Source organism: Dermatophagoides farinae, chromosome 3, assembly GCF_024713945.1.
Source record: "Dermatophagoides farinae isolate YC_2012a chromosome 3, ASM2471394v1, whole genome shotgun sequence".
NCBI lineage: Eukaryota > Metazoa > Arthropoda > Arachnida > Sarcoptiformes > Pyroglyphidae > Dermatophagoides > Dermatophagoides farinae.
The window spans coordinates 1,984,896-2,004,570 of NC_134679.1; the positions used below are offsets into that span (position 1 = coordinate 1,984,896).

At 30.5% G+C, this 19,675-nt stretch overlaps 6 protein-coding genes across 10 annotated transcripts; 2 read left to right on the forward strand and 4 right to left on the reverse strand.

Moving 5' to 3' along the window:
• The first annotated feature begins 69 nt into the window (after positions 1–69).
• Positions 70–3,136, forward strand: LOC124498437 (uncharacterized). Its single transcript, XM_047062183.2, has 4 exons — positions 70–987; positions 1,065–2,317; positions 2,384–2,583; positions 2,649–3,136. The coding sequence occupies exons 1-4, from the start codon at positions 927–929 to the stop codon at positions 3,025–3,027; spliced, it is 1,893 nt and encodes a 630-aa protein (XP_046918139.1). The 5' UTR covers positions 70–926; the 3' UTR covers positions 3,028–3,136.
• LOC124498442 (androgen-induced gene 1 protein) lies at positions 3,012–4,446 on the reverse strand. Its single transcript, XM_047062191.2, has 5 exons — positions 4,363–4,446; positions 4,051–4,252; positions 3,858–3,974; positions 3,621–3,722; positions 3,012–3,480 (listed from the first exon to the last, which is right to left on the reverse strand). The coding sequence occupies exons 2-5, from the start codon at positions 4,201–4,203 to the stop codon at positions 3,163–3,165; spliced, it is 690 nt and encodes a 229-aa protein (XP_046918147.1). The 5' UTR covers positions 4,204–4,252; positions 4,363–4,446; the 3' UTR covers positions 3,012–3,162.
• A 355-nt stretch (positions 4,447–4,801) lies between these two features.
• On the reverse strand, positions 4,802–6,428 carry LOC124498441 (uncharacterized). Of its 2 annotated transcripts, XM_075729785.1 has the most exons (3): positions 6,288–6,428; positions 5,935–6,216; positions 4,802–5,819 (listed from the first exon to the last, which is right to left on the reverse strand). In XM_075729785.1, the coding sequence occupies exons 2-3, from the start codon at positions 6,008–6,010 to the stop codon at positions 5,017–5,019; spliced, it is 879 nt and encodes a 292-aa protein (XP_075585900.1). In that variant the 5' UTR covers positions 6,011–6,216; positions 6,288–6,428; the 3' UTR covers positions 4,802–5,016. The 2 variants fall into 2 exon arrangements, with proteins under 2 accessions (XP_075585900.1, XP_046918146.2); XM_047062190.2 differs by having other exon boundaries at positions 5,935–6,428.
• An 854-nt stretch (positions 6,429–7,282) lies between these two features.
• Positions 7,283–9,087, reverse strand: LOC124498443 (uncharacterized). The gene is made up of 2 exons (XM_047062192.2): positions 8,306–9,087; positions 7,283–8,225 (listed from the first exon to the last, which is right to left on the reverse strand). Exons 1-2 carry the CDS (start codon positions 8,642–8,644, stop codon positions 7,956–7,958), a joined length of 609 nt encoding a protein of 202 aa, XP_046918148.1. The 5' UTR covers positions 8,645–9,087; the 3' UTR covers positions 7,283–7,955.
• Positions 9,088–10,505: 1,418 nt separating this feature from the next.
• On the forward strand, positions 10,506–12,429 carry LOC124498440 (galectin-8). Its single transcript, XM_047062189.2, has 2 exons — positions 10,506–11,462; positions 11,540–12,429. The coding sequence occupies exons 1-2, from the start codon at positions 10,886–10,888 to the stop codon at positions 12,190–12,192; spliced, it is 1,230 nt and encodes a 409-aa protein (XP_046918145.1). The 5' UTR covers positions 10,506–10,885; the 3' UTR covers positions 12,193–12,429.
• On the reverse strand, positions 12,261–18,815 carry LOC124498336 (uncharacterized). 4 transcript variants are annotated; one of them, XM_075729783.1, is made up of 4 exons: positions 16,769–18,815; positions 16,118–16,673; positions 14,138–16,039; positions 12,261–14,072 (listed from the first exon to the last, which is right to left on the reverse strand). In XM_075729783.1, exons 3-4 carry the CDS (start codon positions 15,979–15,981, stop codon positions 12,875–12,877), a joined length of 3,042 nt encoding a protein of 1,013 aa, XP_075585898.1. In that variant the 5' UTR covers positions 15,982–16,039; positions 16,118–16,673; positions 16,769–18,815; the 3' UTR covers positions 12,261–12,874. The 4 variants fall into 4 exon arrangements, with proteins under 4 accessions (XP_075585898.1, XP_075585899.1, XP_075585897.1 ...); XM_075729784.1 differs by having other exon boundaries at positions 14,138–15,047; positions 15,144–16,039; positions 16,118–18,815; XM_075729782.1 differs by having other exon boundaries at positions 16,118–17,736; positions 17,893–17,981.
• Positions 18,816–19,675: the final 860 nt, after the last annotated feature.

Sequence of the window (19,675 nt, forward strand, 5' to 3'; positions counted from 1 at the left end):
CGACATCGTGTATGACCTCGATTTATTCTTCGATGACCATTACCTCTTTGGTCGGGGTCACTTTTACCAAATTTTTGTGACAGTCGTTCAAAAATGTTATACACAAAAAACGACAGTACTTTTCTTACCTCCTCTAATAGAGACTGTAAGTTTCCATTTTGAATTAAAATTCTCCCTATAAAAGTGATAAAAAGAGGGTAGGTGTTGCCGATGAGTTGATGAGGATTGTGATGAGAATTAATTTGAAAAAAATCAAGACGGCCTAAAAATATATGGTTGTTTGCCAAAAAAAGTTATCCCTGTCTGATAAAGATCCTCACATCATCAAAAAATAACACTAGTTTTTTTTAAATCCTTTATCTAAGAAAATTTGTCATCAGATCTCGAAAAACATTTCACAGAAAACACGTTCTCGTTCAATTAATTTATTATTTTTTTTTTGGTAATAATTCCCTATGGCATTGACAATGATGATGCCAATTTAGTGATTTATTGATCAATTGATTGATTGATTGCAATTTGATGTTGTTTATGGGCGAGAAATGAAATAAAAAACAAAGACTAAAATTAAAGTTATCAATCATTGATTAGATAATAATCAATCAATAAATAGAGGAAAGCATACTAGTGTTATCTACAGGATAGATAAACAAAAAGAAAGGAGAGAAACAACATTTCTAAAAGTTTTTTTTTCGATGAATATTTTGTTTCATCATCTGCGTCAATGATCATCATCAACATTATACAAGCAATATATCATTGGCGATTTAGTCAACATTGTCCGCTAGTTTTTTTTAAGGTGGTTGTAGCTAAGAGGAAATTTTGTCATTTTTTTTACAGAACAAATAATTAGTCTTTAGTTTGTTTGTTTGTTTGTTTTTTTTTGATAAAACTTTTTGACAATAATAATTATATCATCATTGAAAATGCGAAGAAAATCGGAAAGAATCATACGATTCTGTGTGGTTTGTGGAGACAAAGCAAAAGGTTTGAGATTTGTTTTCTGGTTGTTGTGAATGAATGACTTTATGAATGTTTATCCACTAATAATGATGTTCGAATAGGAATGAATTTTAACGCTTTAACTTGTCAATCATGTAAAGCTTTTTTTCGACGAAACGCATTATCCAATAAAGAATTGAAATGTTCATTCGAAAATCATTGCCAAATTGATAAAGTTACAAGAAAATTCTGTTCAAGTTGTCGTTTACGAAAATGTTTCAATAGTGGAATGAAAAAAGAATACATCTTGACGGATGAAGAAAAACGTTTGGTACGTGAGAAAATCATACAGAATCGTCATCGCCGTGAACAACAATTGAAAGGAATTACCGATAATAATAATAGTAATTATCATCATCATTCACTTGGATCATCCACCATACCAATCCTATCGCCATTCAATAATGATGATGATAATACTAATAATGTAATGAATGCTACTGTAACATCATCAATATTGAAACCTTATCCATACAATACATTAGATCGGGAACCGGCCAATCCATTTTATACATCGGCTGCAAAACGATTTTCTCCCGTCAATAGTGAACATACCAGTGATGTCTATATGATGAGTCCTTGTAGTTCAACATCAATTTTTTCTGAACAAGAACCATCAATGTATATCAATCATCACCATGATACAATCCATGGAAATATCCATTTTGATTCTCGTGATTTAGATGAAAGTATGAAAAATTTACAATCATTAAACATACAGCAAACACCATATAAAACCGGTCCAGGAAATGTTATAAATCTTGATGTTAACTATCAACAACAATCAACGATGAATTTTGGTGCTGAAAAAATAGATGATACAAGAAGGACGGAAAATCGTTCTATCGAACCGAAACGTCCAGAAATGAATGAAGAGAATTGTGATGATTATCTACGATATTATCTACAAAAACCGAATAATTCAGATGATGAATTCATGATAGAAGCTATGAATGAATTTCATGAGAGAATCGCTATGAACATTTTTTTCACGTGCGATTTCAAAATGATATTTTCGGCAAATGATAGGCTACTTTTGAAAGAATTATGTACCGCATGTACATGGTTACATAATCCTTATAAACGAATGTTGATCATACGCAATCAACATTATCTAGATGATTCACCACATGATTGTACATTGGTCGATTCATATTTGTATCGAATAATTAGGATGTCAAAACGATTGACATCATTCACATCATTACATCTGGATGATCAAGTTCAACTGTTGACATTCGGTATGATCGAAATAATTGCTCTCTATTCGATGCTATGTTTTGATCCGGAATTTCAGGGATGGTCATTTATTGATGTAAGTAAAACATTTTTGTTATATTCCATCTTTTTTTTGTTGATTCTAATCATTCTTTTTTTCCAGGATCATCATAAAATGACAATCAAAGTGAATATAGATTGTATAACACCTTGTTGTATTAAATATGATTATAAAACAAGTGTTAAAAATTTTTATAACATATTCAGTCATGAATGGAAAACTGATTATACCATATTCCATCTGCTCACGGCAATCATTTTGTTTACCGAAAGACCGGGCTTACGAGATTCGGCCAAGATACGGTAATTTTGATTTTTAAGATTAATTTTTTTAAAAATTTCATTTCTAATTTTTTGCTCAAAAAAAGGGAAAGAAAAAGTCTATATACTCAATTATTGAAAAATTATCTAAATTTAAAATATACGGAAAATACTGATGCAAAATGGGCTTTTGATCGTATGTTTTTGACGGTAAAAGCAATGCAATTGGTACAAACCGATTTAACATTACATTTGGTTGCCAGTACAGCTGGCAAAAAATTTAGTCCACTATTGGGTCAATTGATGGCCCAACATTTAACCCAACAACAATGGCAAGAAGATGATAAAAAACCTGATTGCAATATCAATCGTCTATCAAATCGATCACGAATCATATCGCTCAACAAATCAGCAACTACAACACATTCAGATTCAAATCAAAAAACATTTCGAACGGTGGAACATGATAATTTTTGTTTCTCATAAAATTCAATTTATTATTCTAATGATCTATTTTATAATTGATTGGATTTTTTTTTGTTGTTGTTGTAAAAACTATTAAGTTATCAATTATTTTAAAGTGTTATAGTCCCTATTATGATTGAAAGAAATATTTTTCTTTTATTTAATTTTATTAATATCACGATGATTACTGTTGGGTGTATGTTTGACGAAATTCTGTTGATACCAAATGGCAATTTTGTAAAGTAAAGAATTAATCAAACAGTATGTAACAGCAAAACCAATACGTAGAGGCCAATTAAGTTTTCCTATAAGAGGATACACCCAGATGTCGGTGGTGATAGCAATGTATAGTACCCAGAACGAATAGATATAGCAGAATAGATTGATTATGATTAGACCATGTGCTTGCTTTGAGGGTGGGTTACGATTTGCGAAAATCAATTCGATCAACATTAACAAAGCGACCAATGTATGCTAATATTATCAAGACAAAAAAACAATAAATAAACATTTACACAATCTATCATTATCATTATTATAAGCAATATTTTTAGTTGTTCCAGAAATAAAATTGTTCTGGTTTTTTTGTTGAAAACAAAAAATTCTAATCATACCGAAGTTTGATGAAGCCAAAATGGATAATATTGCTCTATTGCTTTTGGAAATATCAATTCACGATCGATCGACCAAACTGTCCAGAATGAAATGGTCACAAACTGTATATTGCGTAGGAATTGGAAATAGAAATAGACAAATTCAATTGAAAATAAATATGTTTGTGTGACTGTTTATACATTTTCACCAATCAAAACATTTTGAATGGCAAAAAAAAAAATGGCTGGCTCCTTTACCATGGCGACAGGGAATGCCAATGAATTGAATAGAAAATCAACTAAACGTCCAAATGATTTTGGTGTCCATCGAAACGAACTAATCAATGCCAATGTAAAAAATCCAAATTGTAATAACTGACATTTGAATTGAATTTGAAAGAAAAATTATATAAATTATTCAAACAAACAAAAAAAAAATTTGATAATTTACCAAATCCCAAAAGGTTAGATATTTCCATTTTCCAAATGGTCGACCTCGTATTTCAGGTGGTAATATCTCATTGGTTTGACGATAAAATATCGAATATCCATATACAATAAATGCTGCAAATCGTATAATTATTAGGAATTTATTTGATGTCATTTTGCTAATAATAATTTATTAACTAAGGATGGTTACAAATTACTGGATACTAGATACAAATTATTCAATAAAAGCAGCCGAAAAAAAGTGACATTGAAATCTTTTATTACAACCACGAATTCATCATTGTCATTGATTTTGATTTACAAAAATGCTTACTGGTTTGACTGGTGGCTGTATAAAAATTCCACCACTACTCACATGTATAATAACTGTGTTTAATTGTTATCAGCAATGATGGTATTCAAAAAAAAAAAAAAAAAAATTTGAGTATGAAACTACCACCAATAATGTGCTTTGGTTGTGGCGACAATTCTCAATCATCAACATGGAACATTAATGATTGAAGCGGCCTTGACACATTCACTCTAAACATATCATATCATTCATCACCTGAACAATATCTAATTAAAGTAATTTTTGGTTAGATTATCATTAGCGTATTTGATGGTCGTGTACGAGTGGGGTAAACTTAATACATGAAGATTTTTTTTTATTACCATCATCATGATTATAATGATGAATTTTGTTGTATATTATTTAATTCAGTTGTCAAAAAGTTTTTGGTTCGAATATATTATTATAAATCCTTTATAAACCGAATCTGTCAAGTTTTTATTGGTTTGGACGAAATTTTCTCCTTCCATAAATATTAATGATGATATATAGTCAGTAATGATTAAAAAAACAATGGGAATAGAAAAAAAATATATTAAATAAATAGATAAAGCCACATTGCTTGTCATCAGTCGTAGATAGAAAGAATATTATTATGAGAATTATTATTATTATTATTAAAAAAAAGAGTTAATCTCAATCACGATAACCTCGTGAATGGCTTTGGCTACTAGTAGAAGTGGTTGTTGATTCCAGATAACGATTCATAAATTGTTCTTTAATATCACTGGTCAAATCCATAATCCATCGTAAAATTTTCGAATGTAGCATAAAATATTGTTCATATTCTGGACGTGGTATTATGGAATTTTTGAAATTTCTTTCCAAATTATAAATATATGATTTTGTAATGCCATTCATAACATCATTTGTATTTTTGATTAATTGATCTAAACTTTGTATAATCATCGATTGTGAATATTCACTATTTTTACCATCCGAATGAACAAAACGTTCAAGTTGTGTATTGGTTGATTTAATCTGTTCATAAAATTGATCAATTTGATATGATGCATGTGATTTCGTTGAACGTGTTTCAGTTGAAACATCCACCCATGAGATTGGATTTATAAATCCATGACCATAGCCCAAAACATCTAATGCAAGATAATTATGGCATTGTAGCTGATAATCACAGGTCATAATGACATCATGCCACAAGAAACGTTTCAATATTCCATACCATGGTTGACTATCTTCCAATTGAATGAATTTTGTTTTATTAAAATTTAATTGTTCAATATTTTTCTGTATCATTTCCAATGTTCCATTGATCACATGATCTTCAGTTGGTGGATATCGTACCGGATTATCACGTATGATTCGTATACGTTCATATAATAGATTGATATTGTCTTCATTGGCACAATATTTTAAATTATTTGGATAGGTAGGATCATCTCGCCATCTGGTAAAATAGATTTCTCGATCAATTAGGACTGGTTTCATCGATGACGTTGATAATGACATCCAAATATGGACATAATGAATAATAATATCATTAGATCAATTGAGAAAACAGGAAAAAGTCAATTATTTTGAAATGAAACATACCCGCATCGGAAATAGATGTTCCCATCATAAGAATGGAAATGATGAGAATGACTGCGTTCCATATCAGTATAATCATGTTTGTATTGGTATATTAAAACAAACGAAAAATGGTTTTTTTCTTTCTGCAGATGTGTATTGCTACGACTTTTATGTTGTATGTATGATCGATAGATAAATGAATGAATGAATGAATGAAAAAAATGAGTGAGAAGCCAATTTTTGGTCCCAGAAAAAAAAATAATTTTCAATAATAACGACACACACACAGACACACACAGCACACTATGTTAGCGAATGATGATGATGATGATAATGAATAATGTTCAACAATCGTGATGAGTGTGCAATCTTACCCCATAAACTATGTTTGTTGTCCACTTGATTATATTCGTTTGAGCCTGGAAGATAGTTTAAATCGACTGTGAATGAAGACAATTTAATTAATTGCAATTCATCGAAAATATCATGGCCAATATATATGAGTGTGTGAGAGAGAGAGAAAAAAAAACGAAGATGATTCAAAATGGAGATAAATAAAGATTTTTTTTTTCTTAAATGTTGTTGTTGTCGATATTTCGTCAAATGAAAATGATCACCTCCTCCAAACATTTTTATCTCTCTCTCTCTCTTTCTCTTGAATATTTACAAACATCGAGCATATTTAATACCAGAAACAGAAGATACAAAGAAATGAAAAGAGCCCCTATATCACATATTTACAATTTGATATGATAATGATGTTGTTGTTGTTGTTTTTTCGTTTGTCTGGTTGATTGATTGGTTGAATCTTTAATTTTTTTTTTTTTTTAGTTAAGCAAATAGGCGAATCATTCATTCGTCGACCGGTTCGACAATGATTTGAAAAAGATGAAATAAAATGCCAATGCTGATAGATAATCTAGTAGCAAGATTTATGAACTAAAAAAAAAAAAAAATACCATGAACCAGTGATTGTGAAGTTTTGAAGAATATCAAGAACAAAAATCTTCAACTATTTTGGTCTTTTGCAACTACGTCATTGTGACTATTATCAGTAGCAATCATCATCATCATAATCAACATGATGTTGGGAAGGTTTAGAATTTCAAGTTTTTCAAGGCCAATTTCTTATATGATACCCTAACTTGGCATGTTTGACAAAAAAAAAAAAAAAAAAACAAGAACCTACAACCAACACAATAGGAAGTGAATTTATAATGAATGAATGATTGAATAATAATGGCAAAGGGTAGAAAAGGATACCGGAAATAATCAAACGGTCAACGATCGATAATGATGTTTTCGCCATTCCATATGGTCAATCAGTATACATTAGAATAAACCATCTTCCTTAAACCCTTTAAAATCATTTTATTTTGAAATTATTTATTAAATTCAATCAAAATTCCTTGGAAAAAATGCTTGTATCGTAAATACAACAAGTTGATATATTTGTAATCCATCAATCTGATCATTTTATAGTATTATTATTAGCTGATGTGTCAAGTACAAAGATCATGATCATCAAATAAAAAGGCAAGCAATCTTTGTGCATTTTGTATGTCTGTTGTTGTTTGTTGTGAACTATGAATAACTTTTAATGATGAATTGAATTAATCATCAGAGAATTTATTAATAGAATAGTGAAACCTTTTTTACTGAAAGTTTTCCGTTTTATAGAAATATATGTATGTTGAAACATGTAAAATGAATAGGGAGAGAAAAAAAATGAAAAAGAAAAATATCTAAAAATTGTTCATGAAACAAGGTCTGATGATTTATCAATATCAAAGTTCATTGATTTGGTTGATTAGATTGTAGCTGTTTCCGTTTGGTTATTTATTTTTTTTTACTTCTTATTCATTTTGATGTGCGTGTAATCTGTTGCATTGGGTGCGTTTGTGTTTGTGTGCGTATGTGTGTGTGTAAATATATCCTATCCTATCGATGAACTAAAACGAGTTTTTTTTTTGTTTTTTTTCGATTTTTGATTTTTGATTTTAACTAAGATTTTTCGTCATTTTGTTTTTCATTTTTTTTAATCAAATATTTTGTGATTTTTGCTGTCGACGAATGGCGCGTAGATCGATTATGAACCATGCAACCAATAGAATGAATAATATGTACATGATGATTTTGCCGATAAGAATTGGTTCTTCAGAATAGATACCAACCACTGTAGTGTAAAGTAATCCAACAAATGTAATGACAGCATAGGTCATTGATAAACAATAATTTTCCATGAAGACACCAATTAAACCGATCAAACAAATGATGAATCCAATAACAATGGCAACTATTTGACCAACCCACTGAAATGGTAATGGTAAAATGTTTCATTTGATTAATTTAATCAATTTGACAAAATTTAATTTATTTATTTCAACCATACCTTAGTTTGTCCCTCATTTTCTCTTGCTTTATTCAGTATACCATCGAGAAATTGTCTAGTTGAATTATTATCAATTGAACCAAGATCAACATTGATTCGTGTTATATTTAATTTGGCCAAATTTTCACCAACTGTATTCACTGCATTGGTTATTTGACTTAATGTTGGAATTTTACTGGTAGTATTACGATCATCTGGATTAATATCATCACCGGAACCATTTCGTTGTACCAATGCAATGGTGGTCAAAATCAATACCAATAGATCGATCGAAATCAATATGACTAATGTCCATTTACGGCATTTAAAACCGGACGGATAGTTTATTTGACGATTCATGATTATTTTTTTTTTGATTATTTTGATTATGATGATCAATGGAAAAAAAATTTTAAAAACAAAAAAAAAATTTGCGCCAAAAAAACACAGTCAACAATTATTTTAAATTCCAATTTGAATGATGAAAAGAAAAACAGTTTTCAGACACAATTCTATTAATCAACCAAAACCAACTAAATGAATGGCAATTATGCGACAACAACAACAACGAAAAAAAATCCGATTAGAGAAATGGAAAATAAAATTAGATCACAAACAGACAGAACTAAACAAAAAAATTCCGTTGATTGTAAAATGATGATAATATAGTACACAGATATAAACACAGAGAGACACACACACAAAAAAAAATACAAGTGTTATATCATTCAAAAATAAACTATGTTCATATCAATATGATCTAAATTCTATTTGTTGTTCGCTATTTCAATTCTGATGTGAATGGTGTTCATAATCGTTGTTTCGAATGTTAGCAATCGTTTCGAAGAATTCAAATATAAGCATAGAATGTATGTGTGTGTGTGTGTGTGCGCATACACTAAAACATACAGATATTCTGTTGGTTTTCGGGGAGTTGTCTCAACAAAAAAAAATAGTTTCTGGTTACAGTATATACAGCATTAAAAATAAAGCTACCTACTTGTGTCATTCATCACAAACTAGCCGTGATGTTCCACCATGTTGTTATCATCATCATCGTCGGCTTCATTTAGTTACATCCATTACCATTGTCCAAATATAATTTAGCCTTGTGCAAAATAATAATGAACAAAAAAAAAAAAACACGAACCACTCCAACAAAATGCGACAGTTGATGATGATAATGATGAAACTACACCGTTTGAATATATTTTAAACGATCAAATAAAAACCAATCCAAATTCAGTACGCGCCAATAATATTTATTCCATATATACACACACACACACACAAAGAGATGGGCGTCATTCAATTTTGAATGTAAAAAAAACGCATGTTCAGCTTTGCGAAACAGCAATGTAGACACATTTGATTTTTCTTTTCTTTGAATTTGTAAGCTAATTGAAAAATGTATATATACAGCACAAACAACACATAGCTTTCACATTAAATATCTGTTCATCTGTTCATTATTATTATTATTATATTCTGTCTGAAGAGTTTTCAAAATGATAACTTTTGGTGTTTCTAGACACTAAAACAATGAAAAAGATAGAGAGAGAGAGAGAGAGATGGAATTATCATTTCAAGGCCAGGAAAAACTATTGTATTGAGTATTGCTAATAAATGCTATTTATTGGTAATTTTAAAACAATACAAATGACCATTTTGGTCATTTTTAATCATTCAGGTAGTCGCGTGATGTAAAAATGTACTCCAAGCTTCTTTGAATTGATTCATTTCATTTAAAGAATTACAATTGGTTTGAAAAAATTATCAACATAGGAATTGATTTGATTTTTTTTTAAATAAGAATCGGGTTAATATTATAGTTTATGATTATACAACAAAACAAAAAAGTCCTTGATTCCTTGGTAGTCATAGTGATCGGATAAAATTATGTCGATTTATAAAAAATATATTCTTCGATTTAACAAAATAATAATAAAAAAAGACACATGTTGAAATTATCATGGAAAAAAATTGCAGCAAATAACAATCAGCCAACGTAATGATTTTAAAAGAATGATGATGGTTTATTTTCGATAATTCAATAAAAAAAAAACAATGAAAACATAATTTTTTTAGTCAAGCGTCACGATGTTTCAGACTAATCGTATTTGTCGGCATGTTTTCGAAATTCAATTCGAATTTTTTTACTATCAATTCTAGATTCAATCGACAGATGGCCTTACTAAAACTGTAAACAAAAAAAAACATTAAGTGTTTGCATCGCAATTTTTTTTCGATCCTCGATTCATTGTGCTCTTTTTCAATGATTTTTGTTTTTCATCTCATTAATAAAAAATTATTATTATAACATTGCTTTCGTTGGTAGCAAACCGTTTTTTTAATATTTCAATCCAAATAATCTTCATAGCTGTCACAGTAATTAAGTAATTAAATTCTCTCTGTGTATGTTTTTCTTGAAAAAAAAATACAACAAACAAAAACATTTGCCAAAAAAAAAACAGTGAAAACGTTTATTTTTGTTTTTTGTTCGATGTAATTGTTGAATCATATCGTTCTTTTTGTTAAAGAGGTGGAAAAAAGCATCTTTTGAATTCTAATTGCCATGCGCTACGGATAAAAATATTTCCTATGAACATTTTTACATCGATGGATAAATTTGTCAACGATTTTGTATTTTTTGCCAAAGATTTGCGAAACAAAGTACTATCAGCCATACCGGCAACAATGGCATCACGTTCACCACATAATATAATCGATCCAACTTCCTTTACATCGGTGGTACGAAACCCAAGTTTACCGGTTTGTTTTTCAATACCGAATGGCAGTTTGGAGCTTGGTACTTTGATTTCAATCTATGCTACTATAACATCTGGTGGTCGTAGATTTCGTATAGATTTTTTTCAAGGAAAATGTCCACATATATATGGTGATGGTGTGAGATGCGAATCAAACGACAATGAAAATAACATTGCTTTTCATTTCAATCCACGAATTGGTGGCGGTACCGATGGGCGTGATGTTGTCGTCCTTAATTCATTTTGTGATGGTCAATGGGGGCTCGAAGAACGTCATCAGGATGCTTTCCCATTTCAATCCGATACACCATTTCGAATGATGATTCTAGTCGAATCGGATGGATTTAAAGTTGCTGTCGACGGTCGACATTCATATGAGTTTAAGCATCGATGTGATTTTCGTGATATTGGTATGTATGATATAATATGATTGTAAATGATTTTAATGATTCATTCACTATTCTCATTCATCGTATGATGATAATAGCTCGAATTCACATTGAAGGAAATCTAATATTGGATTTGGTTGAATTTCGCAAAGAAATTCGTTATCTAGTTCGAACACAATCAACATCATCATCATTGACAGTTGATTCAACATCTTCAACCGAAGAAGCTGCAACACCAACGGCTCAAACTGCTGCTGCTGCTACCGGTGGTGATATATCACCACCTAGTGGACATTCGAAATTAGTGACATCTCCTGCAATTCCGTACATGGAATTCGATCCAAATCTATCTCGACCATGTGATATTTACATTGCAGGAATGTTACCCGCACATATACGCGATAATTTCGTAATCAATTTGGCAAACAGTGTGGAAGCTGAACAAAGTACAGCCGGAATTGTGAACATACCTGTTCACATTAGTATTCGAGCTGATATTCAAGCTATTGTCCGTAATACAATGACCAATGGTGTATGGGGTGAAGAGGAACTCTATTTAATTGGACCGTTTCAATTGATACCTGGAACACATTTTGATTTAATGATCAGTAATCGTGAGGATAAAGTAGTCGTAGCTATTAATGGACAACCATCATTCGAATATAAACATCGACATGAATCGAAAACGATCGATTCATTACAAATCAATGGTGGTGTGGTTTTAACTTCGATTCGTTATGAAAATAAATGAATGATGATGAGACATATATGAATAGATGAAAATTTTTGACGATCACCGACATACTTAAAATTATCCAGTTTCTTTATCATCATTCGGTTAATTTGTGTTTTTATTTTTCAAATATAAAAATCAAGTTTATGTTGTGTTTGTATAATCAATAAACAGAATTTTTAAAAAATGAATAATTTTCGTATTTTTTTTAATTATGTTTATCAATCAAACAATGATGAATAAAAAAATGATGATTATCGTTTGGAAATTAAGTTTAATAATATATATGAGATGAGATAAACAAGATTTTAGCGCCAATCAATTTTTTCATTTTACAGACAAAATTGCACAAGAGAATTTTTCTTTTATAAAAAAAAATTCGTTTTTTCAAATCGAATGTAATTAGAATTCGTACATAGGTGTTGTATATAAATGAATCTTTGAGTATAAGAATGGCGTGTGTGTGTGTGTGTGTGTGTATGTTTCACCGAAATATTTTAAAATGGGAAGCAAAAAGGCCATCCAAAACAAAAAAAAAATTCATTCCCATTCAATCTTTTGATAAAGAATATTCAGAACAAAAATTGTCAAAAAATTTAAAATTAAAAAGTGGAAAAGAAAAATTTTTACAATAAAAATTAATTAATTGTTCACATGAAACGAAAAAAAAATGAATTGCAATTGAATCTATGAAAAAAATTCAAGAAAGTTTCAACATTGCTGGTGTCGAACATTCATCGGTTTCTTGTTCATCTTTTCCGCTTGATTGATGATGAATAGATTCAGCATCCATTGATTCATCATCATTATTATTGTTGACTAGTCTGTCTTCATAATCAGCATTAATATCATCTTCATCTTGCATATCATCATCATCATCATCATCATCGTCATCATCAACACTGATAACTTCATTATTATTAACTAAATTTCTACTATCTGTTTCTTGTTCATCACCAATACCATTGAAATCATGAGAATTTGTATCGACATTAGATGATTGATTTTTTGATTCTTGATCTTCATAATGCATTATTTCTTGTTGTTGCAGCTGCTGCTTTTGCTGATCATCAGAAATATCTTCTGTTTTTAAAATGGTCATATTTAAACTTTTTTCATTTTCAACTTTAACATTGGTGACATTAGTAAGATTCTCCGGTTGTTTACAAGATGTAACATAATTAGGAGTATACTTTTCTGTGCCCTGTAATAGCCGTGATAGAATCAAACGTTTATTATTCTCAGATTTTGAAATTGATGATTGTTGATGATGTTGTTGTTGTTGCTGCTGCTGTTGTTGTTGTTTAGCAGCCATTCGGCTTTTAATGATGGCAACAGGATTAATGGGCAAAACAAGATCAGAAGTCGATCGTGGAAGCTGAGCTAAAAGCGTGCTTTGTTTCATAATTGTAGCATTAACTTTTTGTTGTTTTAGTTGTCTTGAGACAAGAGAATTATCGAATGCTGCCAATACAGGTGTCATTGTAATGGCGGATTTTCCTTTGGTCATTAATTGTTGTTGCATTGAATAATTCAACATTTTGCTGGAAGAAGAATTAATCAAAGGTGTCGGTGATTGATTTCGTGAGCTTGGTCGGCTATTAATACTGCCACCGCCGCTACCTGGAAAATATTTGTTTTGAAAATTATCACCCATCAATTGTGCTCGACGTTTGATAGCCGAAACAGCTTGTTTAGTAATGCCATAATCACGTGCAATTCGTGCACCTGATTCATTACGTTTCAAACGATTAATTATGTCCATTCGTTCGGCACTTGTTAGGTGAGGACGTTTAGGTAATGATGGTGGCGTTGAATGTTGAACATTCATTGAATCTTTCGATTGAATTATAAAATTTGGTGGATTTATTTGTATGGTAGCACTATTGATCTTTGACCTATAACAAAAAATGAGAAATAAAAATTAATCATTCAAAAAAAAAAACATTTGAAAAACACCTACATCGACAAAACTTTATCGTCAGCCATCGTAGGCTGAACATTGGAAATGCTCAATGTATTTGAAGATTGATAATTGCTATACGGTTTCATGCCTGATTTTAGCACCGTTGATAAAATTGTTGACGATATTGGTGATGTTTTGGGTCCATTTTTCGTTCCATGATCTGTATTATGACCATCTTCCAATAGAATTACATCGTCATCATCATTGGAATCATCACCAGAATCTCTCGACATTTGATCCGATTCTCTATCGTAATTGTTTCTATTCGATTGACCATTTAGAATAGTGGAAGTTTTGTTGGAAGTATTGTTCATTGAATATACAACATTTGTTTTGGAATCTTCTTCATCATCATCATCATCATCGTCATCAATATCATTGATTTCATTATTGTATGATGAAGATAATTCATCATCATCATCGTCATCGTTTTCATGATTTTTTTCAACACGATTATTATTATTGTTATTCTTGTCAACAACATAGGTTTCCAACTGTGTTAATGCATCGAATTTTCCCATAAGAATTTGATCCAATGCATTATTCAATTTATCTAAACGTTCCACATCTTGATCGGCTAAGCGATTTGTTTTCTGATTATTTTGTATCAATGTTTGTTGTTGTTGAAGATTTGTTGTGTTTTTTAATCTTTTCATCATTTGATGGTGTTTTGCATAGGCAACAACTTCATTTAATGCGGCTGATCGTTTACGAATAAGAACATCTTTTGAACCATCATTTGGAATGATTGTGACTGGATTTTGTGTTGATGAATTATAAGCGTTGACTATCTTATCATTTGAACCACTGCCATTCCAAGTGATTGGCCGAATTTTGTCCAAAAATGTTCGAACCAAACTTTTATCTGGACGACCATTATCGTTGTTATAGTTGACCAATCTAATATCTAAATCATTTGATAATTTATTTTTTGATGATGATTGAAAATTTATATTCAAATGTGAAGATGGAGATGTATATTTGCCAGCAAATCTAACATTACCATTCATCAAATTCGAATGACATTTGAGTGACACTAATTTTTTTTGTTGAACATTTCGATCATCATCATTATCATCATCATCATCATGTTGATCATCATTTTTCATCATTTGTGTTTGACTTTGTTTAATCGGTAACAAACGTTTATAATCTTGTTCAAATTGATTCCAACGAGCCCAAAGTCTATCTTTGCCATGACAAACACAAATGCTCATATGTTCTTGTACAAGATCACGATATTGGTCGAAAAGATCCAGTAAATCTTGTGTAGCTCCCAATTCATTTGTAATTCGATCATTTTCACGACGAAGCTCTTCAATGGCATTCATCATTTCAATGTTAGTATTTTGGTTACTATTTTTGGCCATCTTTTTATCTCCCATTTGATTCGATTGATGAAAATTTGAAGAATAATTTGTACTTTTCAAGTTTTGACTTTTATTCATTGTCGAATGATTATGGTCAGTTGATGAACCGGCCATGTTGATATGGCCGGATTTAAAATCATCACCGTTTGAATTGTATGGAAATCTTTGGTTATTATTGAGATTTTCGTTATTGATATCACTTGTTTTATTATCAGTTAAATTATATGATATATCCTTAACCAATGAACGATTATTATTCTTTGTTGTACAAACATTCGACAATTCTTTTAATGATATTTTGATACTTGGAAGTTTTTGCAATGGTGATGAACACGATGATGAAATTGGAGATGAAGACGCAGACGAAGAGGACAATGAAGACGACGACGACGACGACGAAGATGATGATGATGATGATGAACACGATATCGATGATGTCATCAATGTTGTTTTAGACAATTCGGTTGTCATAGCTTTCCTATAGAGTTGAGAGCTCGAATCGATTATCAGATTTTTCAAATTTATTCAACTAAATTAATGAAAAAAAACTGTCAATTTTTACCATTCAATAGACAATTGACAACAAAAAAAAAGAACAACAACAAACCTAAATTGTTAACAAAAATAAAATGTCGATTGATTGATGTTTGAATTTAGGCACATACAAACAAGCAAAAAAAAAATCATCGAAAAGGTCGTCGGAACGTTTGGTTTTTTTTTTAATTTTTGTACTCTGAATTTCAAGTTTTATTCAAAATTAATTTTTTTTATTGGCTCATTACAATTTGCACTTGGAATTGATATATCACACATAAAACAATGGAATTTGAATAAAATTAATCCCCGATTGAAAATCAATCGAAAAGGATGGCACCAAGTTTAATTGAGAATAATTTCTATTATTGCAAAATGGGGTTTGTTTTTCCACCGAATGAAAAAACAAAATCAAAATAGGAACTTTGAATTTTTCAAATTTGAACTTTCGATAATGTTTCATCAATATTTGTACTTGTTATAATCGATGTTGATATGTGGAGTTACTTTAATAAAAATCGGTGGTACATGATGAAAAATTATTAAGATATTCGATTCTGTTGAATAAATGCAAACATTTCATCGTGATGCTGCTGTTGTCGTTGTTGTTGTTGTTGAAGGGGCAACATCTTATGATCAAAATACAAAAAAAAACACTAACAAATAATCATCATGATCATCAACCCAAAAGTATGATGGTTTATAATGATAATGGATAGTTTACCATAGTTTTCATAATCATTCACCAATCAATGTAGAACGTGATAATAATAAAATGTAAAATGCAAAATCACAAAACAGAACCAAAAGAAAAAATGTTTCATGTTTGAGCCAAACTTTATTGTCATTGTTGAAGATGATGATTGCAAATTGTTGATGAATTGATTGTGAATTGGGCTGAAAAAATAATAAATGATGACCACCAATATATATAAAAAAAAGATGTGATGATAAATTGGAATCGTAAATTCAGAAAGAAAAAAATAATTCGTAAAAGAAATTGCCACTAATAAAAAAAAGTCACCGGGAATTGATAAAAAGTGAATATAGGGTTGTTGTTCTATTGATTCATGTTTATGGATGAAAATAGTAAATGATTGATTGAATTATCGAAAAAAAAGAATCAATGAATTTCATTTGCCTGCTGTTTGTCTTCGGATCAACAAAATCAATGCCATTTATTTCTCATTTTATGTTTTTTTTTTTTTAATTTTACAAACAATAAACACGGACGAAGGACGACAATAACAACATGGCTATCTTATACACACGCGTGTGTGTGTATTGTGTGTGCTCAAGTCACGTAAAAAAAAGTCACACACACACTAATACTGACTGAAAGCATACCATCAGTATTCAATGATGTATTCGATGTTCATGAACATTATAGATTTTTTTCTTGAATGTCGTCGTCGTCTTCTTCGTCTTCGTTGTTTTTTACTTAAAATGACATCAATGACCTTGTCGGTCCATATGGTCCATGAAACAGAGTAAAAACAAAGATGACATTTCAATAAATAACCAGAACATGTCAATTGTTGTTGTTGTTGGTAGATTTATAAATTCTGGAATAAAATGATACAATTGAGATTCTTGGCGTCAAGCCACAAACTTACTACAGGATGTGTGTGTTTTTTTTCTACCAAAACCATTTCCGTTATCAAAACTATAAACTTCCGTGTATTATTTATCCTTCAATAACGAAATATAAAAAATATAAATTAATGTTGATGATGATGATAAGAACATTATTCGAAATAGTTTTGTTTCATCATCATTATCATTATTATCCATTTAGTCAACAAAATGATGATGATGATTATGAAAACTAACCGACCAGTTACATACAAATTCCAAGATGAATATCTTTACTTGAATGTGAAATCTATTAATCATCTAATCCATCAATTTAAGTCAATGTAGTTGTTGTTTTTTCTTAGCTGCTGCAACAATTCGCGATAAAAAAAAAACACCAAACATGATGATGATGATGATTAACCTTGGTTCTTCAGCATTTTATATTCGTCCGTTCTCCAGATCAACATCATCATATGAGAGCAAGCAAGCAAGCAAGCAATGTCATTCAAAGTGGTTGATATGTTATTTGGTCTTGTTGCAAATCATTTTTTATTTTTTATTTTTTTGCTTGCCTAACTAACTTTTTTTTTGCATGTCCTCGTGTATGTGTTTGTTTCTATGTATACACCACACACACACACACACAAGGTGTTTGTCGCTTGTCTCCTCCCTACTTTTCATGATTATATTTGAAATATGAAAAATGGATGGAATCTAAAAATTTTTCCACAAAAAAAAACCAGAAAAAAATTGGAAATCATGTAATCATTATTTTCTCTGACAATGATTGTAGCGACATCTAGACAATTCTTTGACCAATCATTAATCGCTCCAATTTATTCGGGCGTTTACAAACAAACATTACATATACACACATTCCGAACATTATTATAATGTGTGTGCTGCTGCTGCCTAAAATGATCTGTGCTAAACACACATGCGCTTTATATTATTGGGCACCATGAATAACAATGGATACCATTTTTTTTTTACTTTGACTTTTTTTTTGACTAAAAACTTTGGGCGTCAATCAATCAACAAACAAACAAAAATGAATGCCGATTCATGATGATGAATCAACCGCTGCTGTCGATGCTGCTGCTGCTGCTGCTACTACCAACTACTTCAATAACAACAACAAATGTTGAAGGCCGAAAAATGAGATAAAAAAAAGGGGAAAATAAAAAAAAAAAATACTCACAATTCACTTTCAATTGTTGATTTTGGGTGGTTATAGTGAAACAAAAAAAGCTGGCGCTCGAGATCAGCGCTGAATCTAGCTAGCGTACATGGCGCCTCATTAGTATTTTTTTTTTTTTTTGTTAGTTTTTTTTACGTATTTGACTCAAATACAAATCAAATGATCGAGGACATGAATATTAACCATGAACCAGCGCCACCACCATTGTCATAATTTTTGTTGAATTCATTCATTACAATAAAGGCGCGCGCCAATTTGTTTAAATGTAGCCTTGTGTTGATGATCGTCATAATTCATGAAACGATATATACGAAAAAAAAAACAACTTGCATCGCTTTGTTATGATTGTTGATGATTATTATTCTGACACAATCATAACAACAACAACAGCAACTGAATATATTTATTTATTTAACCTTCAATTCATTACAAAGAATTATAATTTCATAATTATTCATTCAACAAAAAACCGATCACAAGTTCCTCGGATATTACGAAGAATTTTACGATATAGGAAATCTTTCGAAAAAAAAATTACCAGAACAAATATCTTGTAATTCGAATGTATTAAATTTTTTTTTAAAGTTAATTGACTCCAACCAACGCATATTTAAATCTCGATTAAAAGCGATTCGATCTGGCAATCACATTACCTGCATCCAGATCCATAGATCCATGTTGAAGGATTGTGTTTCTTGTAGATACACACATGCACAAACATACACACAAATAGACACAGGCATAAAGTCGCCACATTGTTGTTTAACCTTGTGCAATAAAGCCATCAGAAAAAATTGTGGTGGCCAGTTGATTGAAACTTATGGCTAATATGACATCAGCAGCAGCAGCAAC